Here is a 19155-nt window from a genome sequence, read left to right as displayed (position 1 = left end):
GAGTAAACTCTCTCGCTTTGCCTGTGGTGGATCTGCTGAATGTTGCGCGTGTCAGTCACCCACGCGTGCGCCGATAATAAGGGCGCGTTTACTACCAGGCAGTGTATTAGCAGAAAAAAAAATCGACAGGACGTGATGTGCACGTGCTCCGCCAGTGTGATACTAAACTCTCTGGAAATAATCATAATCTTTCAAATAGCTAAAAAGGTAAAAACTTTAGTTATAAAGGTATCAGAATAAACACAAAATCGGATAAAATTACACAGATAATGTCAGAAGGAAACATTAATATTTGGTTTAATTAGTACTGTGCCTTGTGGGATTAGTGCTACCACCAGGCACACACACACACACACACAAAAAAAAAAATAATATAGAAAGAGGCCTGTTATGGAAATATGCAGAGTGAGCCCTTGCAGCTAGCAGCATACAACGAAACTGAGCTGAGACGATACGATTGGTTGGTTGCAGTGAAGTAAGGGACTGAATAATTCATGTGCTCGGGGAGAGTTGGGGTATAGGATGTATGAAAGAGACTGGGGTGAGGAGACTGAGAGGGAGGGGAGAAGCTACGGATGGAGAAAGAGATGCTGTTGCCAGGGAACAGCAGCCACTCAGAGGACCACTGAAAACAACTGCAAGATTATCAAATGGAGTAAAGAGACACAGAGACACATGAGCCTGGTGTCCGCTTTTCCCAAGTTGTTGTTGGAATGAATAAACTGCTTCCTCTGGGAGACTTGGATACGGAGGGAATTCAAAGAAGGGTTTGAATTGATGTTTGGGAGAGGAAAAGGTACTCTAAAGGTATAGGGAGCAACAAGCAGACACAAGGGAAAATAGAGAGAGAGATCATGATGCCAGAGCAGATGCATTCTCATTAAAGGAATTTTGTGTCTTGCTGCTGTGGACGTCAAAGCTGAGAAGCAGGCTGTCGGCTCGCTCTTCACGGCCAGACTTTCCCCAACAAAGGTGGCCAGAGGCGGAGGAGCAGAGGGGGAGTCCAGCACAGAGGTGGCCCCTGTCTTCAGACACCTGCTGCTGGCTAGCGGCTGACATCGAGGACACTGCATGACTGTGTCCGTGCATGAGTGTGCGTGTGTGCATGTGAATGAGTGAAAGACAGGGACCGTGAGACGAGAAATCTCAGCCTGAGTCCTGCTTTTCTGTTCGAGGAGGAGGATCGGGACTTTTCCTCTTCAATCTGTGCATTTGAGGCCAAGGAGGAGGGAGGATTCACAGACACGGAGCAACTAGAGGTTTTGTGGGGATCTCACACTGCTCATGTGAGTATAATCGCTGACACAACATCCTTGCATTTCTTTTGCGTTTCCTGCACAAGGACAACTTGCATGATGATCATGCACCAGATCGTGCATTAGATCATCCACTAACATATCATATCCATTTAGGTTTTTCTCCTATTGTCTGTACCATTCAGGATGACCTAGAAAGGCTGTGGGGCCATTTTACTCAGTGATGGTAATGTGCAGCACATTTGGTGGCGGTTCATTTTGCAGACACTGGGGTTACATGGTCAGCACAATATCTCTCTCAGTGATATATGCAAAGTGTTACATGTTAAAGTAGAGCTCAGTTCCCTCACCTGACATAGAAAATCTGCTATGTTTCTTGGGATGTTTTCAATTTCAGTTATATTACATTCGTGTTTTTTGTAGTCAAAATATTGTCTGAAATGATATTATGATTATTATGATGATGATATGTTCTTCACACACCACCTCTTCTGTATGACTTTGACCTGCATCAGTGTGTGTGTGACATGTTAGTGGATTTGACTGCAGGGGACAATCTTTCATTGCTCATATGTAATTTATTGCCTGAAGAAATGAATTACCGGTATTTCCTTAATGTGAGACTTGGCTGTTTTCCAGCCACAAGTGTCACTGCCAAAACCACACCGCTCCTTACAGTAATTACATAACAGGAATCCACGCTGCATTACTTCTCACTGTGAACATTATTATGAACTGCTGACACCAATGTCAGGAGCACACTAGGTTTGGGTTTGTATTTTATTGTCTCACGACAGAATTTTGTGTTGCGCTGTAGGCACTTAAGACATATATGCCATATAGACATGCATTTAAAATCCTCCACAGAGCCTCTGTTTCTAAGAATAACACCTGACACAGACCTTAAGATTCTCTGTCATTCAGCAGAAACTGCTCAGGTTGTGGTTTTTATACTTGAGTGGAGAAATAAGTCCAATTACACATCCACAGTGCTGCTCTTGTGCAGTTCACAGCAAAAACAAACCTGTGCTTATGTTGTTAATGTGTCACTACTGTGTTGTGATAATGCATTTGGATTTCTGCAGTAAATCCTGTAATTCAGAGGAGATTGCTGCATCCTTATTTTACTCTTGATTATGCAGTGCATAGCCAGTGTATTGTAGGCATTTGTCAGTATGTGAATTCTCATTCTTATCTTGAGCGCAAATGAATGAATATTAGATCCAAAGAGAGGTTTTTCTGCTAATTCTACTGGTGACATAACTCCTCAGTGTGAGCAGAGATCAAACAGGCAGCCGTCACATCATTGTAGTGGGATTAGGGAACAGGGAGACATGATTAGGTGTGCATGTCGTCCTCCTCATGGGCTTCTTGAATTCCACCCAGAAAGAAATTCGTAGGTGATATTTGTCTTCGAGGAGAGCTGAGCTCAGAAAACGTGTCCAAGTCAGTCACATGCCTCTCACATGTGCTCCTCTGGTGCAGGGGGATAAAAACCACATGAGCACCAGTGGTTACAGCCCACTAATTTTAACGAAACATGTTTTTTTCTTTTTGCTAAAATCCTCCCGCAATACTTACTTTTCCCTTCAAAGTCAAACACGTGCTCCTGCTGTGCAGCCACGAAGCTGATGACTGTCTAGTTAGCACATTCACCTCATGTGGCACTTTTTTTCCTCTGTTACCTTGAATGGTGTTCATTAATAAATGCGTCTGTGCACACTTCCAGGCCCCTGCTCTCCTCTCTGAGGGATGGGCACCACAGAGGCTACTCTACGCATGGAGAACATGGAAGTGAAAGACGAGTGGCAGGATGAAGACTTTCCCAGGTGAAATCCTTTTCCTTCTTACTCGTCATCATCTATTAAACTGTCCTATTGATGTGAAATAAAGCCAATAGGTTGATACTCAAAAGAAACAGCTGAGTAAATAGTTGCTCTTTTGTTTGTGTGTGTTGATGAATATGCAGCACATTTTCATTTATGGATGAACAGCTCCTTGTTTAGAATTGACTGTGCTGTTAATTATTGATTAATTATTCTATATGGGCCAGCTGCACCATATTACTTCCAGTAGAGTTAGAGTTAGTCTGTCTTAAGTCTTTTAAAGCTTCTTTTTTGTTTCCACTTTCTAAGTATTAATGGAACTACTAGGCTTTAATAGTTATTGTGTTGATGTGAAAAGGTTTTAACTTTATGCTCACTGTAAGAGTCTCTGGGATAAGACAGCCGGTCGATTGTTGGTCAGAGAAAAAGAAGAAAGAGAAAGAGGGAGAAAGATAAGTGAAAGAAAAAGACAAGTTCATTTATTCTTAGTGCATCATAAAGATGGCTACACAAAAGATTTAGTAAGTGTGAATTTGATGTTCAGAAGTTGAGATGCAGAGCTTGATGGGCAGAAAAAGAGCAGAAGCGTGATGACAGTCAGCACTGGGTTTTCTCCACCTCCTCCTCCTCCTCCTCCTCCTCCCTCCTCCCTCCTCTGTCAGACTGAGAGGCAGGCAGCCAGGGAGCAGGTGCAGCTCTGTCTCTAAGTGGTCTCAGGCTACGTCATGTGACGCAACAGCAGCCGCTGATCAACAACACAGCATCGCCAGGAAAAATGGTGGCGGGTTTTGGTTAACAACAGACTGATACAGAGGAATAGCCAGCAGCAAAAGGATTATTGGGGTTTTCTCTGAGAAACGCTGTGCTCTAGACTGTCTGTTATCAGCTGAGGGAATGAGCAAGCAGGACAAATAAAAAGGTGTGTGAGTTTATAAACCTCACCGAATCGGCTCTGACAACAAAAGCAGCCCTGTGCTATTTCCAAAAGGTAAGCATCATCGCTTCATCCTGATATTAACGTCTGTAGCTGAGGGACAACGAAGTCCTAAACAGGAACAAATGAGATTAACTTGCTTTTGTTAAAATAAATCCATGAATCTGTTCTGTGCTTCAGTTATGACAAAGGAAGCTTTGGACCAGTAATCATTGCATGGGTCCCTGGGGAACAGGGTTGGCCCTTCCATCAGTGCCTATTTCCCTGGGCTAAAGCCTGTATTGTTGGCTCAGGAGGAGCACACGCTGTCCTCCTCTAGATGGGAGGATGAAGCAGTTGGCTTTCACAGGGCTGCGTCTCAGACCCTCTCTGCTGACAGCACTGCGCCGTAGCCCTCTGCATCTCTTCTGTATTAACCATTTAGTTGTGCCATCCTGCTCTCAGTTTTGTGGTTACACTGGGTGTTGTTGCCGACATGCACATGTAAGCTCATCTGTCCTAATGTGCATAGCTTTGCTTCCTCTCAGATAAACACACAGATGGGAAACACAAGCACACTCATAAACATATGCAAAAGCAAGATTTTGACCTCATGTCCTGGTCGTCGTCCTCCTCCTCCTGTGCAGAGTGTCAGCAGTAAACAACAGGCAGCTCGAATCGAAGCAAGAGCTGCAGCACTTTGTCTGTATGCACTCACGCACTTCTTCCTTCACTCTGTCCCTTGTTCCTCCCCTTTTCTCCTCTATTTCCCCTCGCCTGGCAGCCCTGTAATCTTCATCTCCCCAGAGAGAAGTTAATTATCATCTCTATCTTCTTCTGCTTGCTCTTCTTTTTAGCGCTTAGCCAGATTAGTGACAACACCCACACCTTCACTGGTCCATTTAACAGAATGTTGTATTTCCCCTGTGAGGCCATAGTTACAGACCAGTGCTGGTTAAAGAATGTGGCTGCTGGTTGTTGACCTATGCACGTATCCCCGCAGACCACTGCCAGAGTACGGAGACATGGATTTGTCCTGTGGTCTCACAGACGACAGAGTCTGTAAGTAACACTGGAGACTTTCTTTCAACAATGGAAAGACCGTAATATCCTAACGTTACGTCTTCATTCACATTTCCCGGTCTGTCTCTCCTCTACTGTTCTTGCTGTAGCCCCCCCTAACTCCCTGAATGTGAGCCCACCCGGAGGAGGCGGAGGCGTGTCCTCATCGCACCGTAAACGCCGGACCCTGATTGCGCCGGAGATGAACCTTTCACTGGACCACAGTGAAGGTTCTCTGCTGTCAGATGACTTCCTGGATACACCGGACGACCTGGACATCAACGTCGATGACATCGATACGCCCGATGAGACAGACTCGCTGGAGTTCATCACCAACGGCAATGAGTTGGAGTGGGAAGGTAAGTTGTTAGAAACGCACATGCACTCCTTTCATTATGCCCAAATTAAGTTTCAACTGACATAACTTTAAGATTCAAGTTTCCAGTTTAATCTGAATCTTTATTGTAATTTATATGAATCTTAATGTGATTTTGATTGTAATACCTGCATGTCTGTGTCCTGAAGCTTGTAGAGGCATTAAGATATTTTTAATCTATAAAAAAATGATATAAATGATAACTGTTAGTCTTACTAAGAATGGACATAATCCTGTATCAAAATGTAGACCTCCTTGGAGCGACCACAGTGCAGTTTGTTCCACATTTCAGTGCAGTATTAGAACAGAATCTGGCTCTGTGCTTATCCAGATGACACACCAGTGGCCTCAGCCAAAGCAGGTCCTGCTGACGGTTTAGGAGAAGCAGACGAGGAAGGGAATGCTAACAATGGACGCCTCTGGAGGACGGTGATCATCGGAGAACAGGAGCACCGTATTGACATGCAGGTCATCAGACCTTACCTGCGAGTCATCACACACGGAGGTCAGTAGAAGGACAGAAATCACCACAACTCATGAAAAGATGGTTTCCAGTAACGTACAAAGAAGAAGTACTGTTAACTCAAACTCTCTCCCATCAGGTTATTATGGTGAGGGCCTTAATGCCATCATTGTTTTCTCTGCCTGTTACCTGCCTGACAGCAGCTCTCCAGACTACCACTACATCATGGAAAACCTCTTCCTGTGAGTCTGCCATATCTGACTTGTAGTTTCCAAGTACAGCTTTGTTGCTGTTTGTGGATTGATTACTCAATGTGCTCCTAAATCAGAATTAAATGGTAATCTGGCTCAAAGGGAAGCCTCAGGTCTCCACCAAGCTCCCGTTGCCTCTCAATTTGTGCCTGATGCCGTACCCTCTCATACAGCTATGTGGTGAGCAGTTTGGAGATGCTCGTGGCTGAAGATTACCTGATCATCTACATGAACGGAGCCACTCCACGGAGCAAGATGCCTGGGATCAGCTGGCTCAAGAAATGTTACCAGATGATTGACAGAAGGTGAGGAAAAGGAGAAACTGTAGAGAAACTGCTCCAACATATTGACTGATATATTGTGTGTAAAACAACTTTTCTGAACTGAAGTATGAAGTAGGCTGAAATCTCATGTATGAGTTTAACAGCTTTAATTTTCTGCTCTACACTCATGTGTTGGTTTTAGCAGAAGCTTTTAAACTCTAACCTAACTGTAATTGGGCTCATTGTTTGTGTTGTGATGGCAGATTGAGGAAGAATCTGAAATCTCTGGTCATCGCTCATCCTACGTGGTTCATACGCACTGTCCTGGCCATATCCAGGCCCTTCATCAGGTGATACACAAACCAAAAAGTAAACTAAAATGTTCCAGAGTGGGAAATACACAAACCTTAGTGTCCGAGTTAAAGGGCTTTTGTAGTACTAATCACAGTGAACTGATGAGGATCAGAGGGTCACACCATGCTTTTGATGTATCCTTTCTGTATGAAATAAAGGCATTATAATAATAAAAATGTTGTTGTCTTATTGTCCTCTGCAGTGTGAAGTTCATGAATAAGATCCAGTACGTCCACAGCCTGGATGAGCTGGCAGAGATCGTCCCGATGGAGCACGTCCATGTTCCCGAGTGTGTGGTGCAGTAAGTATCTCTGACCACTAGATGGAGAAAGTAAGCTGTGACACTGACCGCAGACTGCAGGCGGCGGTTTATCTCACAGTCCTGCTTTGATTGAATGGTTATTTGAGCAAACATGGCAGGGCAATGTTAGATTTCACATATTTCTTATGCTAACCCTATTCCTAATTTTCAGATTTGACGAGGAGAGGATTAAAGCACGGAGGGAAAGGTAAAATACACGTGTCTTTCTTTAATTCCATTATGATAACTCGAACACATATATCACTCACAGAGGAATGCACTCAAAATGAACTGTGGTTTGGGCACTTAACCTGAGTTAATTGACTACCAAAGACTGCATTTAGTTTCTTCAACAAATGTGTGTGTGTGTGTGTCTAGGATGGAGCAGGAGAACAAACCGCAGGAGCAGCAGCCGTCAGTCCCACAGGAGTCAGTGAAAAAGTCAGAGAGGTGCTGGCTCACTCCGGACGTTCGACCTGTCATGTTTTCATTTCTGACTAGTTGTGACATTCATCAAGTTTTGGTACATTGTCGGCTTTCTAACCTCTTAAAAGTTCTCAATGCGTTTTTCTTTTTGCTTTCTTTTGTTTCATTTTCAGGCCGAAGTCGGTGATTGTAGATCAGGGATTATGAGAAGCTTCACAGGCAAAGGTAATGTAAACCACTGCTGTATTTCTTGCAGGAGCCCAAAGGTGAAACAGATCCATCACTTGTGCACATGGTCTGTAGAGAGGAGCAGACAGGGTTAATGTGGGGTGAACGATTCGTTGTTATTTATGCAGGAGGTGTTGGTACATACCGGTATTTAAGCTTTCATTCATATTCAAATTCACATTCATCCAGTTAATGGTCCTCAATTGTCAGGGCTTATCTGCCTGTAGCTTGGTATGACCTTGGCACTGATGGTCAGTCCCCCTTTTCTTCCCCTCCGTGCACCTATTGCCTGATTATAAACAAGGTCCAGTCCGTCTTGGTGCATACTGTTGTTGAGGGAGAACAAATGTCTTTAGAGAATCTGGTGTAAAATGACATTATGATGTAAAATTTGAAAAAGGCTGGAAATCAAGAAGGACAGATGTTTCATCAGAGATTTATTGAAAAATGATGTCTTCACAGAGTAAACAGCACCTGTAAGTGAGTCATACCACCAGCATGACTTGGATGAGAGTATTAATGCCATATGCATTTAATGAAACCGGCTGTCTGACAGGATGCAGCACTCTGTAACTGTCTAGCTGTCTATTTTGTCTCTCTGATAAAGTAATAAAGACTAAAATGCCACTGATGAAATACATATAAGCTATTTAAAACAGTAAATAGGCTAAAAGGGCAAAAAGTTACTTGTTACTAGAGGGATACTAGAGTGAGGTTCAAAGGGTTGAAAAAAATGAATTAAAAAAAAAATTTAAAGTCAAGTTTTCCTGAAATTTTCAGTGTACCAAAACAAAAAATACATATTTCTTTAAATTTGATCACAACAGCAGCAAAATGTCTTTATTGTCCTCTTACTGCAATCATCATCCACAGACATGACCTTCTCTTTATGCAGTATGTGACATGTGCAGCCTGAACCCTTCGATTAGGAGCCAGCGGACCGACAAGCCTACATGTGCTTCCTTGTTTTACCAACATCCAGCTGACCATTTGTGCCGCCGTTTTCCAGTCAAGATGGCGGATGCTTCGCCTCATCTTCTTAGTGCCCAGAGCCCCTTCTTCCTCTCAGCCAACTTGAAAATGAACAAAGGAAGTCGCTGCTCTGTTTCATGAAGTGTATCACCGGGCAGAATGTTGTTGGGTTCATCGATTCATTTACCTGCTGAGTCGTCAGACCAGTTGTATAGCTCATATTGTAACATCACATCATCGTGAGGCTCCCGAAGGTCAGGACTTTGACAGAAACTTTACACTCTAATGAAAATTAAGAAGACAAACAAATGATTTTGCCTTTGTTGGGTGCAACAATGGTAACTCCAGTTGTGGTTAGTCATGTTGTATGGGTTTTTGCATCTAAATTTCAGGGTTTTGTTTTCTGAAAATCTGACAATTGGAGATATGACGGGTTTTGCCTGGCCAGGATGATGTGTACATATTTTATGAAACATTTAACATTTGGTGACATATCTGACAGAAACTTCCTCACTGATGTAGCAAACACTGAGCTCGGGTCAATGCATGACCACAAGACCAAGCTGCTTACACACACATTCATATTCATACTGATTCGTGTGAATATAACATGTGTTTGATGTAAATAACAATAGGTTTCCAATGCATCAGATGCCTTTATCTTTTTTCTTTTTTTTTTTTTGCTTCATAACTGCTGTATCATTAGGCCTTTTCAAGCTCTCCGTTTTGCTGTACTGATGTTTAGAAAATGTACAAATGCGCTAACATCTGTACTATACCTTGTGTTATGATGTGCCTCAGTCATCTTGTGCATAGAAAATGCAGGAACATGATATATATTTGCATTTTGTGGCCTGGAAAACCCCATATGAGAAAAGCTCTAAGAATCATACAGTATTTGTGTAGTAAAATGTTTGCAGAGCAGTGCTTGTTTACTTTGTGTAACACAGTCATGGCCACAGAAGTAGATCTCCTGCAATATTAAATATTAGAATATAAAAAATAAATTCTGCATATTTTATGTCACAAATAGGAAAAATTCTGCAATAATTTTGTATGAAATCTGACGATGGAAAAATCAAAGTGGTCAGTCAAGACAAAATATGCAAGCACTGTGCATATGTTTGCATGTTAGTTTTACAAAGTGCACATTTCTTTCATTCTTATGGAGCCGTTTCATATGGGAAAGCTTGTTGTCGCCTCAGACTGGGAAAACCTGTTCTGACCGCTAACTGGACTGACAACAAAGAAAGACGCTTTCATTTGACTTCAGAATGATAAAGTTTATGTGCCATAGCTTCAATGGAGATTTAGATTTAGAAGGTTTTTAATTTCAGCAGAGTGGCATCTACGATTTTTGTGTGGTAGTTTCTATGTGAACGTGTGGGACAGTGTCAGAACACTGTTAACAGAGATTTTCTCAAACATTTTAATGCATTATGGTTTGTATGTTTTGGGGGGTTACATTGATTTTCTCTAACGTCTTCCATCTGTTTCCAACTTACTGTAGCAGGAGCTCAGTGGAGGAAGAATTTTTATTTTTATAACAGAGTTACATAATTGTGTTGCCTGCCTGCCTTGTTTTGCACTATTGGATTTGGTTGTCAGATAACCTCTCAATGGTTTCAGCATATAATGTGCTTGATTTATTTTTTGGAGGTGGTATGTTCACCTAAAAATTGTTTGTTAACGGATGTCATGCAGTTGTGTAGCTGTTGACTGGTGAATTTCTTAAGTGCTGTTTCACTTCTAGTTTCCTCTTGTTCTTTTGCCTTTCTGGTGCAGGAATGTTAACGACTTTTCAGTCACGTTTGGCTGTTTTCACACAAACAATCCCAGCTCAGTTCATCAGTCTTTGGGAAGGATCCTTTGGGACTTGTTGGCCGTGCTGAGTGCCTATTTTTGAACCAAATGATTAAAAGAAATCCAGAAAATATGAAGGAATGTAATGCATAGCTTTCAATTTTTAGTTATTACAGTTTATAGATTTACTGTATCATGAGCAAGGTTTGCATGGAAAATATGGTTGATTCCCAAACTTGAAAATGTTCATTATGACTACAAAAGCACAATATTTATTATTACAAATTCTTTGCCTTCAATTCAATTGTTTGCTACAAAGTGCTCAGATTTCAGTGGGGAGATATATCATTCACCATTCTGAAGTTCTTTTGACTGATATGATTGGTTCTGCTTTGTAAATATAACTGAATAAACTGTTCCTCCAGAAAACCAGTTTTGCACTTTTCTTTGTTTAGTTTTCATACTTTCTGTACGCGCATACAGCGGAGATCGTCTCTAGTTTTCACAGAAATTGTTTGACCTGGAACAACAGGACTTTCAGACACACGTTTGAGGTGACCTTTGTTTACTGTGGACTGATCTATAGCATGAAAAGAAAGTACCAGAAATGCTTTCATGGTTCTATAGCATATATAGTGTATCCAACATATCTCTTTTTATGCATCACACACACACATCACCCCACCGGATGGGCAGGAAAAATTAGGGCGTGGTGGAGTAATTAATGCGAAAAATGCTCCCCCCCTCCATAAGCCGCCTGATGTGCCCTTGAGCAAGGCACTTAACCCCCAATATGCTCCCCGGGCGCCTGACAGTGGCAGCCCACTGCTCCTGTGTGTGTTTCACTGCATGTAATTTGCCAGGTGTTGCATGTGTGTTCAACTAAGGATGGGTCAAATGCAGAAGACGAATTCAGTGTGTGTATGTAAGATATATATACTGTCAATAAAGCTGATTCTTCTTTTTCTTTTCGGTTCTGCCTTTTTAATATGACGTCACCACTTCAGGGGATGTTCTACATGTCTGGACAGGGCAGTGATGGAGTTCTGTGACCACAAGGTCATCACATGAGTTACTTAACACACCCTTCTCCCTTACACACTCACACTGACGGAGGGAGACCCTGACTGTTGACCCCTGACCCCTGATGACTATGAAAGGATTCAAACTGCACACACAAATAGACCTGAATGTCTCCCACACACACACATTCAGTGAAAGAGAGCGAGATGCTCCACAAAAGATAATTTACCTCGACAGAGTCTGGCACACAGTGTAATCCAAAATTAATACAACATAAGTCGGTTTTCCCAGAAGATTAACTTCATCTGTGAATCTTTCTCATTGTGTTATTCTGATGGAGAATAAAACTTAAGGCGTGCTGTACGTTGCAGTCAGTAACGTCTGAACCCGCGACACGCGTCACTTTAAATTTAGTGCTTCTGCTCCCTGCATAGTGGAGCTCACACTGCCCTCACACTCCTGACACACTTTAAGAGACACATGAAAGTTTATCTGCGATGTGACACAACACACTGAGTTCCTCTCATTTACTCAAAGTCCATTTCATTTATATAGCCAAGCAAATACAAATCACAGATTTACCCTCAATCCCAAGACCCCTGATTCTATTCTGTTCCAAAAAATACATTTCAGTATAATTTAAGTATAACAGATGATTTTACTTTTGATACTTTTTGCTGGTAATATGTATTATTTTCAATGCTGAACTTGCTTATACCAGAGGACACTTAAATTTAAATGTGTATAATTTATCACTACTTTCACATGACAATCTAGTGTTGACTGGCCATAATTCTGTAAGAGAAAAGAAGCGTAGAGCAAAGACTGAAATTATCTTGGCAACTGTTTGCTTTTAATTTATAGCACTACCACAACCTAAACAACCTCTGCATAATAACAATACTTCTTGACCTGTTTAGCTGGTAGGAATACTTTTTCCATGAACAGGAAATAATGTAGGCTTGACATACTTTTGCATATATTCTTACCTTAATAGATTTATTAATGGCCAGTCAACTTAAATATATTTAAAAAGCAGATTAATATTTAGCTAATTCTTATTTTAACAGTAATTCAATAAGATGGCTGGTAAACAGCAGGACGAAACAGATGCAGATGTTATTTTTAAGTATCTATTAGACACCATCGATGGTAGTTTTCCACTGTGCATTAGGTAACGGTGAGGATTAACTGCTGGGTGGAAGACCACGATGGTCGCTGAGGTGGACAGGAACAGGTGCCGTGAAATATGTAAATACGTGACCAGTTCGCGAGCTGTGATTGGACGTTGGCAGGCACTCTGCGAGAACTGATTGGCTACCGCCTAGAGGCACGTAGAAGGAGTGGAAAAGAGCACGAGCACGTCCTACCACGAGAGCGTCCCGTGCGTTGCGTGTGCGGTGACGCAACGTGACGCAAGTTGGATATAAATTGCTGTGCGTCGCGCTCTCAGTCAATGGAGCGATAGAGAGAAACACAATTAGACCTCGTCTTAAATTTACAAGTTTTTGGAGCGGTTTAACAGCTGATTTTTTTTCCCTTGAATTTGCTTAAAAGTAGACTTGACTTTTTCTTCTGCTTACGCGGAGCAGGACTGCTGAGAAGAAACGACAGCATGAAATACATTATAGGAATTGGCGGGTAAGTGTTTTTATTTTTATTAGACAGCTAACGTGGTTGTTTGCTAACATTTTACACATCCATGTGCAACTAAAATATTGTAGTGTTATCCTGACTGATAGTCGATTCGAGCTGTGCGGTTTGTGTGAGACTTTTACTCTGAAATGACTTTGTGTAGCGTTGTGTTATTGTTCACGGAGGCATCTGAAGATAACTAATGGTGGCGCGGATGAATTTGTTCATTTATTTTTTTATGTGAGCGATGTTAACTGTTCTGAATAACTTATACCAAATACGTTATTGTTTTTGGCCACATGTGTTATCAACTGCCCGCCACAAAGTAGTGAATGCGTGCGGTGAAACCGGTTTAAGTCACATCCGGTGTGGCTGGTTTGTTGTCATCAATCGAGCGGGACATTTGAAAATTCACCGCGAGACTCGTACGAAAGTGGAGGGAGATTTAACATTAGCATTGCCCCGCTTCAAATACCGTTTAATGTTTTAATCATCATTATATAAAACTTTTAAATCCCTTTTATTGCATTTAACTTTCAGCAAAAAGTGCCTTTTTGTAACGCGTATCGTATAAACTAATATGATGTAAACAAAGGCCACCGCATATCTTCTGGCTGAAATTTTACATATCTGCTTTTTATGATCAAAATGAATTAGATTTAATCTCATGAATGTAGCTGGCCATACATTATAAATGTGCATTTTATCACTTTTGACCTGTTGTTTACAGAGTCACTAATGGTGGCAAAACCACCCTGACAAATAAGTTGATCAAGACTTTGCCCAACTGCTGCGTTGTGCACCAAGATGACTTTTTCAAGGTGAGTTTTAGCAAGCAGGTGATGAAAGACTTTTATTGGTTTTGTTCTTTCCTCTTTAACTCTACTCCCTCAGCATTGCATGTAAGCAAAGTAGTGAGTTTTGCCACAAGTAACCTCAAGCCCACACGCTCTGTTCGCCACAGTAGATATGAAAATGGCCTTGATGTCCATGCAAGATAATTTCTTTGCCTTGTTGTCTCTTCTTACTGCATCAGTCATGAGTTCCTCCTCTTAATGACTCTCATTATGTACTGTGATAGCCATCTAACAAGATTTAAATCAACTGTGCAATACATGGTCCAAAGCTTTTCTAACTTGGCCAGGGGCATGCATTTTCTCCTTTATCTCCATATACACCCTCACTGATGTAATGTTTAGCATTTCCATCTTTTTCCACATTTCACTAACTGTCTGTGCTTTTGTAAATTGCTTGCTTTATTTTGTGCATGCCCCTTTGCGTTTGTGCCTCCTTCCTGTTTTCTTCTGTGTGCACTTGTTTGGCCTTGTTACTCTGATATGCGAGTGGGATCTGCAAGTATTCAGAGCTGTGAGGTTGCAGCAGTGTTTTACTGGTGACTGTTATTTCAGAAACCTGATCAGATAGAAGTCGGGGAGGACGGCTTTAAACAATGGGATGGTAAGACTCCTCCGAAGACTGCCAATGACTCATTGTTTACCCTTTAGTGTCATAAACCCGACTCTTCCAAGTTATGTACATTATAGCCATTTAACGTACACACCATTGTGTCAACAGTAAGCTCATAATAACCTCCAAAAACCTGGAGCGAAACGCAAAGTACATTTACAATCAGTATTTTTTGTTCTTGGCTTGTGCTCATTTTATTCATTTGCTTTTTTTGCTTTTTTTTTTCTTCCATCATCTTCCTTTCTTTCAATATTGCTCTACAGTGATCTCAGCTTTGGATATGGAGGCCATGACCAACACAATAAAAGGTTGGATCGAGAACCCTGTGAAGTTTGCCCGTTCCCATGGCGTCGCTCTGTCTTCTGCATCTGACGAGACCAGCCCAGATGATCAGACCCACATCCTGATCGTGGAGGGCTTCCTGCTCTACAACTACCCGTAAGTACGATATATTTTGACTCACTTGGCACTTCAGTCACTTGAGGAACTGCTTGCATCTGTTTCCAGACTGAATAAGTTCTCTCACTTAGTCACCTTCACACCACAGGATTTACAGTGAAGGACAATCTGTCCTCTCGTTTCTCGCGCATTCTGTGAAATTCATGAACACAAACGCTGGATTGGCTGTTATTTCTGGAGTGGCACGTGGCCATCTTGTTTTTTGCAAATTCTAAGAAATTAGTGACAACAAACATTGGATGGGCGGTGTTCATTACAGAAGTGTCACATGGTAATTCAGCTCGCTTACCACTGCACATTTACATTAAGCCATAGAGGCAGACTTGGGCGGGTCCTGCAGCTAGAGATAAGGCTTTCAGCAGAAAGAGGCTCTCTGAGTTGTCCTTAAAGCTGGCTGCTGGGTGATCGGTACTCTGTGTGCTAGGGATGTAATGTCAAGCACGCTGCAGAGATAGAGATAAGAGGCAGCATAAGCGGTTACATAGCCAAGCTCCTTTTCTCTGGTTTGGTTGGCCTTGTTGTGACCTTGTGCTCCTTTCTTCTAGGCCCCTGCTTGATGTTTTCCACAAGTGTTATTACATCACAATTCCCTATGAAGAGTGCAAGCGAAGGAGAAGGTTAGTATTTGTTAGTGTTTTACCTTTTTATATATTTTAGTAAAATCTCACATTTACCCCTCTGTAGTCGTAGACCTCAGTTGCCCCCCCGCCCCCCAATAATCCTGTCATGGCCAGTGCACATTCTCTAACAGAGGGTTTATTATTTTCAGTACCAGGCAGTACACTGTCCCTGACCCTCCCGGCTTGTTTGACGGCCATGTGTGGCCCATGTACTTGAAGCACAGGAGGTTGATGGAGGACAACGGCTTGAATATTGGTATGTTGCAGCTTGATTACTTTATCAGTGTTTTTTTTTTTTTGCTAATATTTCTTTTGAGAAGCTTGCCATCTGCTCTCAATCCAACAGATTTTGTGGTAATATTCTTAAAGGTGATTTTCAACCATTTGCTTATGTGGCCAACTTTTTTTGTTTTGCAGAGTATTTGGATGGTATGAAGCCCAAAGAGGAGATCTACAACCAGGTGTATGAGGACATTCAGAACAACCTGCTCAATCGTTTATAGGTAAGAAGACACATGAAGTATAACACTGTTTCTAGTCTGACAAGTTTAAAAATTAAAAATATATATATATATCCTGGTTTGAAAGATCTGCTTCAGTTTCTTACAGTTAGTTCTCAGTTTTCTTACACTTACACTATTTTACCTTTTGGAGCAAAAAACTATTTGTGCCTGTTTTCAAAAGTATAAATGTATAGGAACATACCAGCACTGCAGGTAGAAGTTTTAAAAGTATAAGGACATTAAAGTGTACAACCTCTAACCTTTTTTTTTTTTCTGTCTTTTTGCAGCAGGAAGACTCCTCTCCGCCCCTGTACAGAATCTGTAAATAGTCCCAAGGATTCCTTTTTTTTATGAAGCTTTTCTAATTTTATTCTTTGATTGTAAATGCAGTGAAGTAATGTTAACTTATAATTATGTTGTTGTTTTTTTTGGTTTGTTTTTCCTTTTTAATAAGTGATTGTTGAATGGATCATTAGTATGTTACTGTTATGTTAAACCACTTGTACTGGACCATTTGTCACAGTCAAATAAATGGGTTAGTATCTGTTGATATACAGTACATGAAAAATCTCTGTATCTTTTGGTCATTAAAAAAAAAAAAGTTTGTTGATATAATTCTGCATACAGACTGATGGATGTGGAGAGACATTTCTAATGAACTTATAGCATAAAGAGCTACATGTTTTATCCAACCTGAAATAGTGAACCACACATGACTTTATAACTGAGAACTTGACACACATGTACCTCCTTTATAATCCAACTGTCGATCATGAATTCAATTTCATACAGGAAAAACAATGGGCCTTGTTTTCCCCTTAACTTAGTATAACTTATCATTGCAGTCTGTGCCTGCTGTAGTGCACCCATAACACTTACCTATGAGAACAAGTTAGTTTTAATGTTGTGTGTGGTTGTTACATGTTGATCATTTCTCCCATCTGACTTTTTGTCCATTTGTTAATGTTGATCTATGTGCCGCTCTGAGCGTGGCTCCAAAAACAGTTGTGAAGTAAGCTTACAGTAGCTTAAATTCTCAAAATGATGCTCATTAGACATCCTCAAACTGTGTCTACACAGGAACACTTTCATGACTGGTTATGGACATTGGACACAGCACCCATGAACATGTAATTGTTTGTCTGGCAGTTTTTTACATTTATCATGATTTTCTCTTGAGCGTCGGGTGTTTTCATTTGTCTTTTTTTGTTTTTTATACTTCAAAAACTTTGCAAACAGACACATTATTTCCTTGCCTTTTTGCGAGAATAAATGTCTATGAGACTTTTCTGCTTTCCCTCAATGTCATATCTCTTTGTTTTTCATTTTTGAAATACTGATTTGTTTTACTTCTGTTCTTTGAACATGTTGGGAGCTGCTGATGAAGAGGATGACCTGAGCCTGATTTGTTGAGGACTACAGATTAAGAAACTGGGCCACTCTGGATTTAATGTAGCTCAGTTTCAGCCTTTAATACCCTTTAATGTCATTATATAAAAACCTGAATTATAGAAGGTAAACAATCCATATGAACTATATTCATGTTCAGCCAATTTTGCTTGCAGCTATTTTAAACACAGGAAATTCTCTTTTGAACACCTGCATCTGTCCACCTGGGGTTTTTCAATGCTATGGCTCTGAAATAACTGCCCTCACTTCCCTCAAGTAGATACCTGAGTAGGTCATAGACTAACCCTAAGATTTAGGCCATTAGCACTAGATTTACAGCACATGAGGCCAAAGGCACGTGCTGATATCACCTATGTTTCCACAAGTATAAATAGGCCAGAATAATTTCTCATTTCCCCTCAGGAAATACCTTATCCTGTCACAGAGTTAGCTAGTGTGAACTTCAGCTTACTGTAAAAAGGCTAATTTAAGAACAGGTCAAGTAGGTGCATGAATTTCACAGCAGTCAGATGTCAAAATCAGTCCAGGCTCTGACTGCTTCCTCACAAAGTGGAGATTCGGGTCCCAGTTGCAGCAGAGAGCAGCACGGGCTCCTGTCAAACTGAGAAAGCAGATTGTCAGCTGGGCTTCAAGTACATCTCTAACCAGCCTCATTTTATTGACACCCGTGACAGTAACAACCACTGTCTCAGTTCTGAATGACATCAGATGGAGGTGCACGTAATCTGTCATGTGTGTGTCTTGTGGAAAACTGAATGACAATTTGATTGTTGTGACGCTCTAACAGGTGGACGTGGAGTAAACCACATTGGCCTGGAGTCCCGGTGCTAAAAATGACAGCACTGTGTGTGACGGCTGTGGAAGCATATGGGCGGATCTGCTCCCCAAGGACAAACCAAAGACAGCACTCCAGTCATGTCTCTGTCTTTTGGATCATTTTCTACAAGTATTGTTATGGTGACACACACACACAACTTTCAGCAGCCTGTGCCGGCTGCTTGTGGTGTATACATGTTCACGCACGTGCACAGCTAATGCACGTTCGAGCTGTGTGAAACAGTGGCTACATTATTTACAGTGAAAACAAATCCCGCCTAGACATTTTCCTGAACAAACCTGACCTCATTCCTCACAGCTTGGCTGGGTGAATCATGTGATTGAAATGCTCCCCCATCAGCAGCGCAGGCCTATCGAAAGTCAGTAATATCAGGTGAACATGAGTGCACACACGTAGGCTGATTTCTGTTTTTATGACGTCAGCTCATGCCCACACACAAAGAACACTGTAGTGTGTTTGGACTCATCCATTCTTGCCTGTACATCCCTTGAATTCCTGTTTGCATTGGAGACGCTGTATGGCTTTCATCTCATGAGGGAAACCAAAGCAGGAGGTAAACTGGTGCGGCACTGAGAAGTTGTGGAACGTGGCTTACGAGAAGTTTCTATTGACATTTTTAATTTATGTTGGGGCTGTAAGACTAAATCTGGCCTTTGTTTTGGACCGACAAACCTCTTCTCAATGTGTGTCATGGGACGCTGAGGTT

General features: G+C 41.5%; 2 protein-coding genes across 5 annotated transcripts; both read left to right on the top strand.

Annotated features, from left to right (window-relative positions):
* The first annotated feature begins 369 nt into the window (after positions 1 to 369).
* atcaya (ATCAY kinesin light chain interacting caytaxin a) lies at positions 370 to 10913 on the top strand. Of its 3 annotated transcripts, none has more exons than XM_046392662.1 (13): positions 370 to 1286; positions 2986 to 3085; positions 4999 to 5057; positions 5168 to 5416; positions 5765 to 5938; positions 6036 to 6138; positions 6321 to 6452; positions 6674 to 6760; positions 6967 to 7065; positions 7238 to 7273; positions 7444 to 7515; positions 7665 to 7716; positions 8615 to 10913. In XM_046392662.1, the coding sequence occupies exons 2-12, from the start codon at positions 3009 to 3011 to the stop codon at positions 7696 to 7698; spliced, it is 1122 nt and encodes a 373-aa protein (XP_046248618.1). In that variant the 5' UTR covers positions 370 to 1286; positions 2986 to 3008; the 3' UTR covers positions 7699 to 7716; positions 8615 to 10913. The 3 variants fall into 3 exon arrangements, with proteins under 3 accessions (XP_046248618.1, XP_046248617.1, XP_046248619.1); XM_046392661.1 differs by having other exon boundaries at positions 8593 to 10913; XM_046392663.1 differs by lacking the exons at positions 370 to 1286; positions 2986 to 3085 and adding an exon at positions 3760 to 4070 and having other exon boundaries at positions 8593 to 10913.
* Positions 10914 to 12943: 2030 nt separating this feature from the next.
* Positions 12944 to 16769, top strand: LOC124060994 (muscle-specific beta 1 integrin binding protein). 2 transcript variants are annotated; one of them, XM_046392464.1, is made up of 8 exons: positions 12944 to 13158; positions 13883 to 13973; positions 14562 to 14610; positions 14883 to 15057; positions 15624 to 15695; positions 15848 to 15954; positions 16116 to 16201; positions 16489 to 16769. In XM_046392464.1, exons 1-7 carry the CDS (start codon positions 13133 to 13135, stop codon positions 16199 to 16201), a joined length of 606 nt encoding a protein of 201 aa, XP_046248420.1. In that variant the 5' UTR covers positions 12944 to 13132; the 3' UTR covers positions 16489 to 16769. The 2 variants fall into 2 exon arrangements, with proteins under 2 accessions (XP_046248420.1, XP_046248421.1); XM_046392465.1 differs by lacking the exons at positions 12944 to 13158; positions 14562 to 14610 and having other exon boundaries at positions 13882 to 13973.
* The last annotated feature ends 2386 nt before the right edge of the window (positions 16770 to 19155 follow it).

The sequence above is a fragment of the Scatophagus argus genome, chromosome 6 (genome assembly GCF_020382885.2).
Source record: "Scatophagus argus isolate fScaArg1 chromosome 6, fScaArg1.pri, whole genome shotgun sequence".
Classification (NCBI taxonomy): domain Eukaryota; kingdom Metazoa; phylum Chordata; class Actinopteri; family Scatophagidae; genus Scatophagus; species Scatophagus argus.
Note: the sequence above shows the minus strand (reverse complement) of the source record. Positions and strands in the feature narration are given on the sequence as shown.

Excerpts from the sequence above, each read along its gene's own strand:
- atcaya (XM_046392662.1), top strand. The coding sequence starts at position 3,009 with ATGGGCACCACAGAGGCTACTCTACGCATGGAGAACATGGAAGTGAAA. Across the intron at positions 5,939-6,035 it reads GCGAGTCATCACACACGGAG|GTTATTATGGTGAGGGCCTT; the intron begins GTCAGTAGAAGG and ends CTCTCCCATCAG. Across the intron at positions 6,761-6,966 it reads ATATCCAGGCCCTTCATCAG|TGTGAAGTTCATGAATAAGA; the intron begins GTGATACACAAA and ends TGTCCTCTGCAG.
- LOC124060994 (XM_046392464.1), top strand. The coding sequence starts at position 13,133 with ATGAAATACATTATAGGAATTGGCGG. Across the intron at positions 15,696-15,847 it reads GAGTGCAAGCGAAGGAGAAG|TACCAGGCAGTACACTGTCC; the intron begins GTTAGTATTTGT and ends TATTATTTTCAG. Across the intron at positions 15,955-16,115 it reads GGACAACGGCTTGAATATTG|AGTATTTGGATGGTATGAAG; the intron begins GTATGTTGCAGC and ends TTTGTTTTGCAG.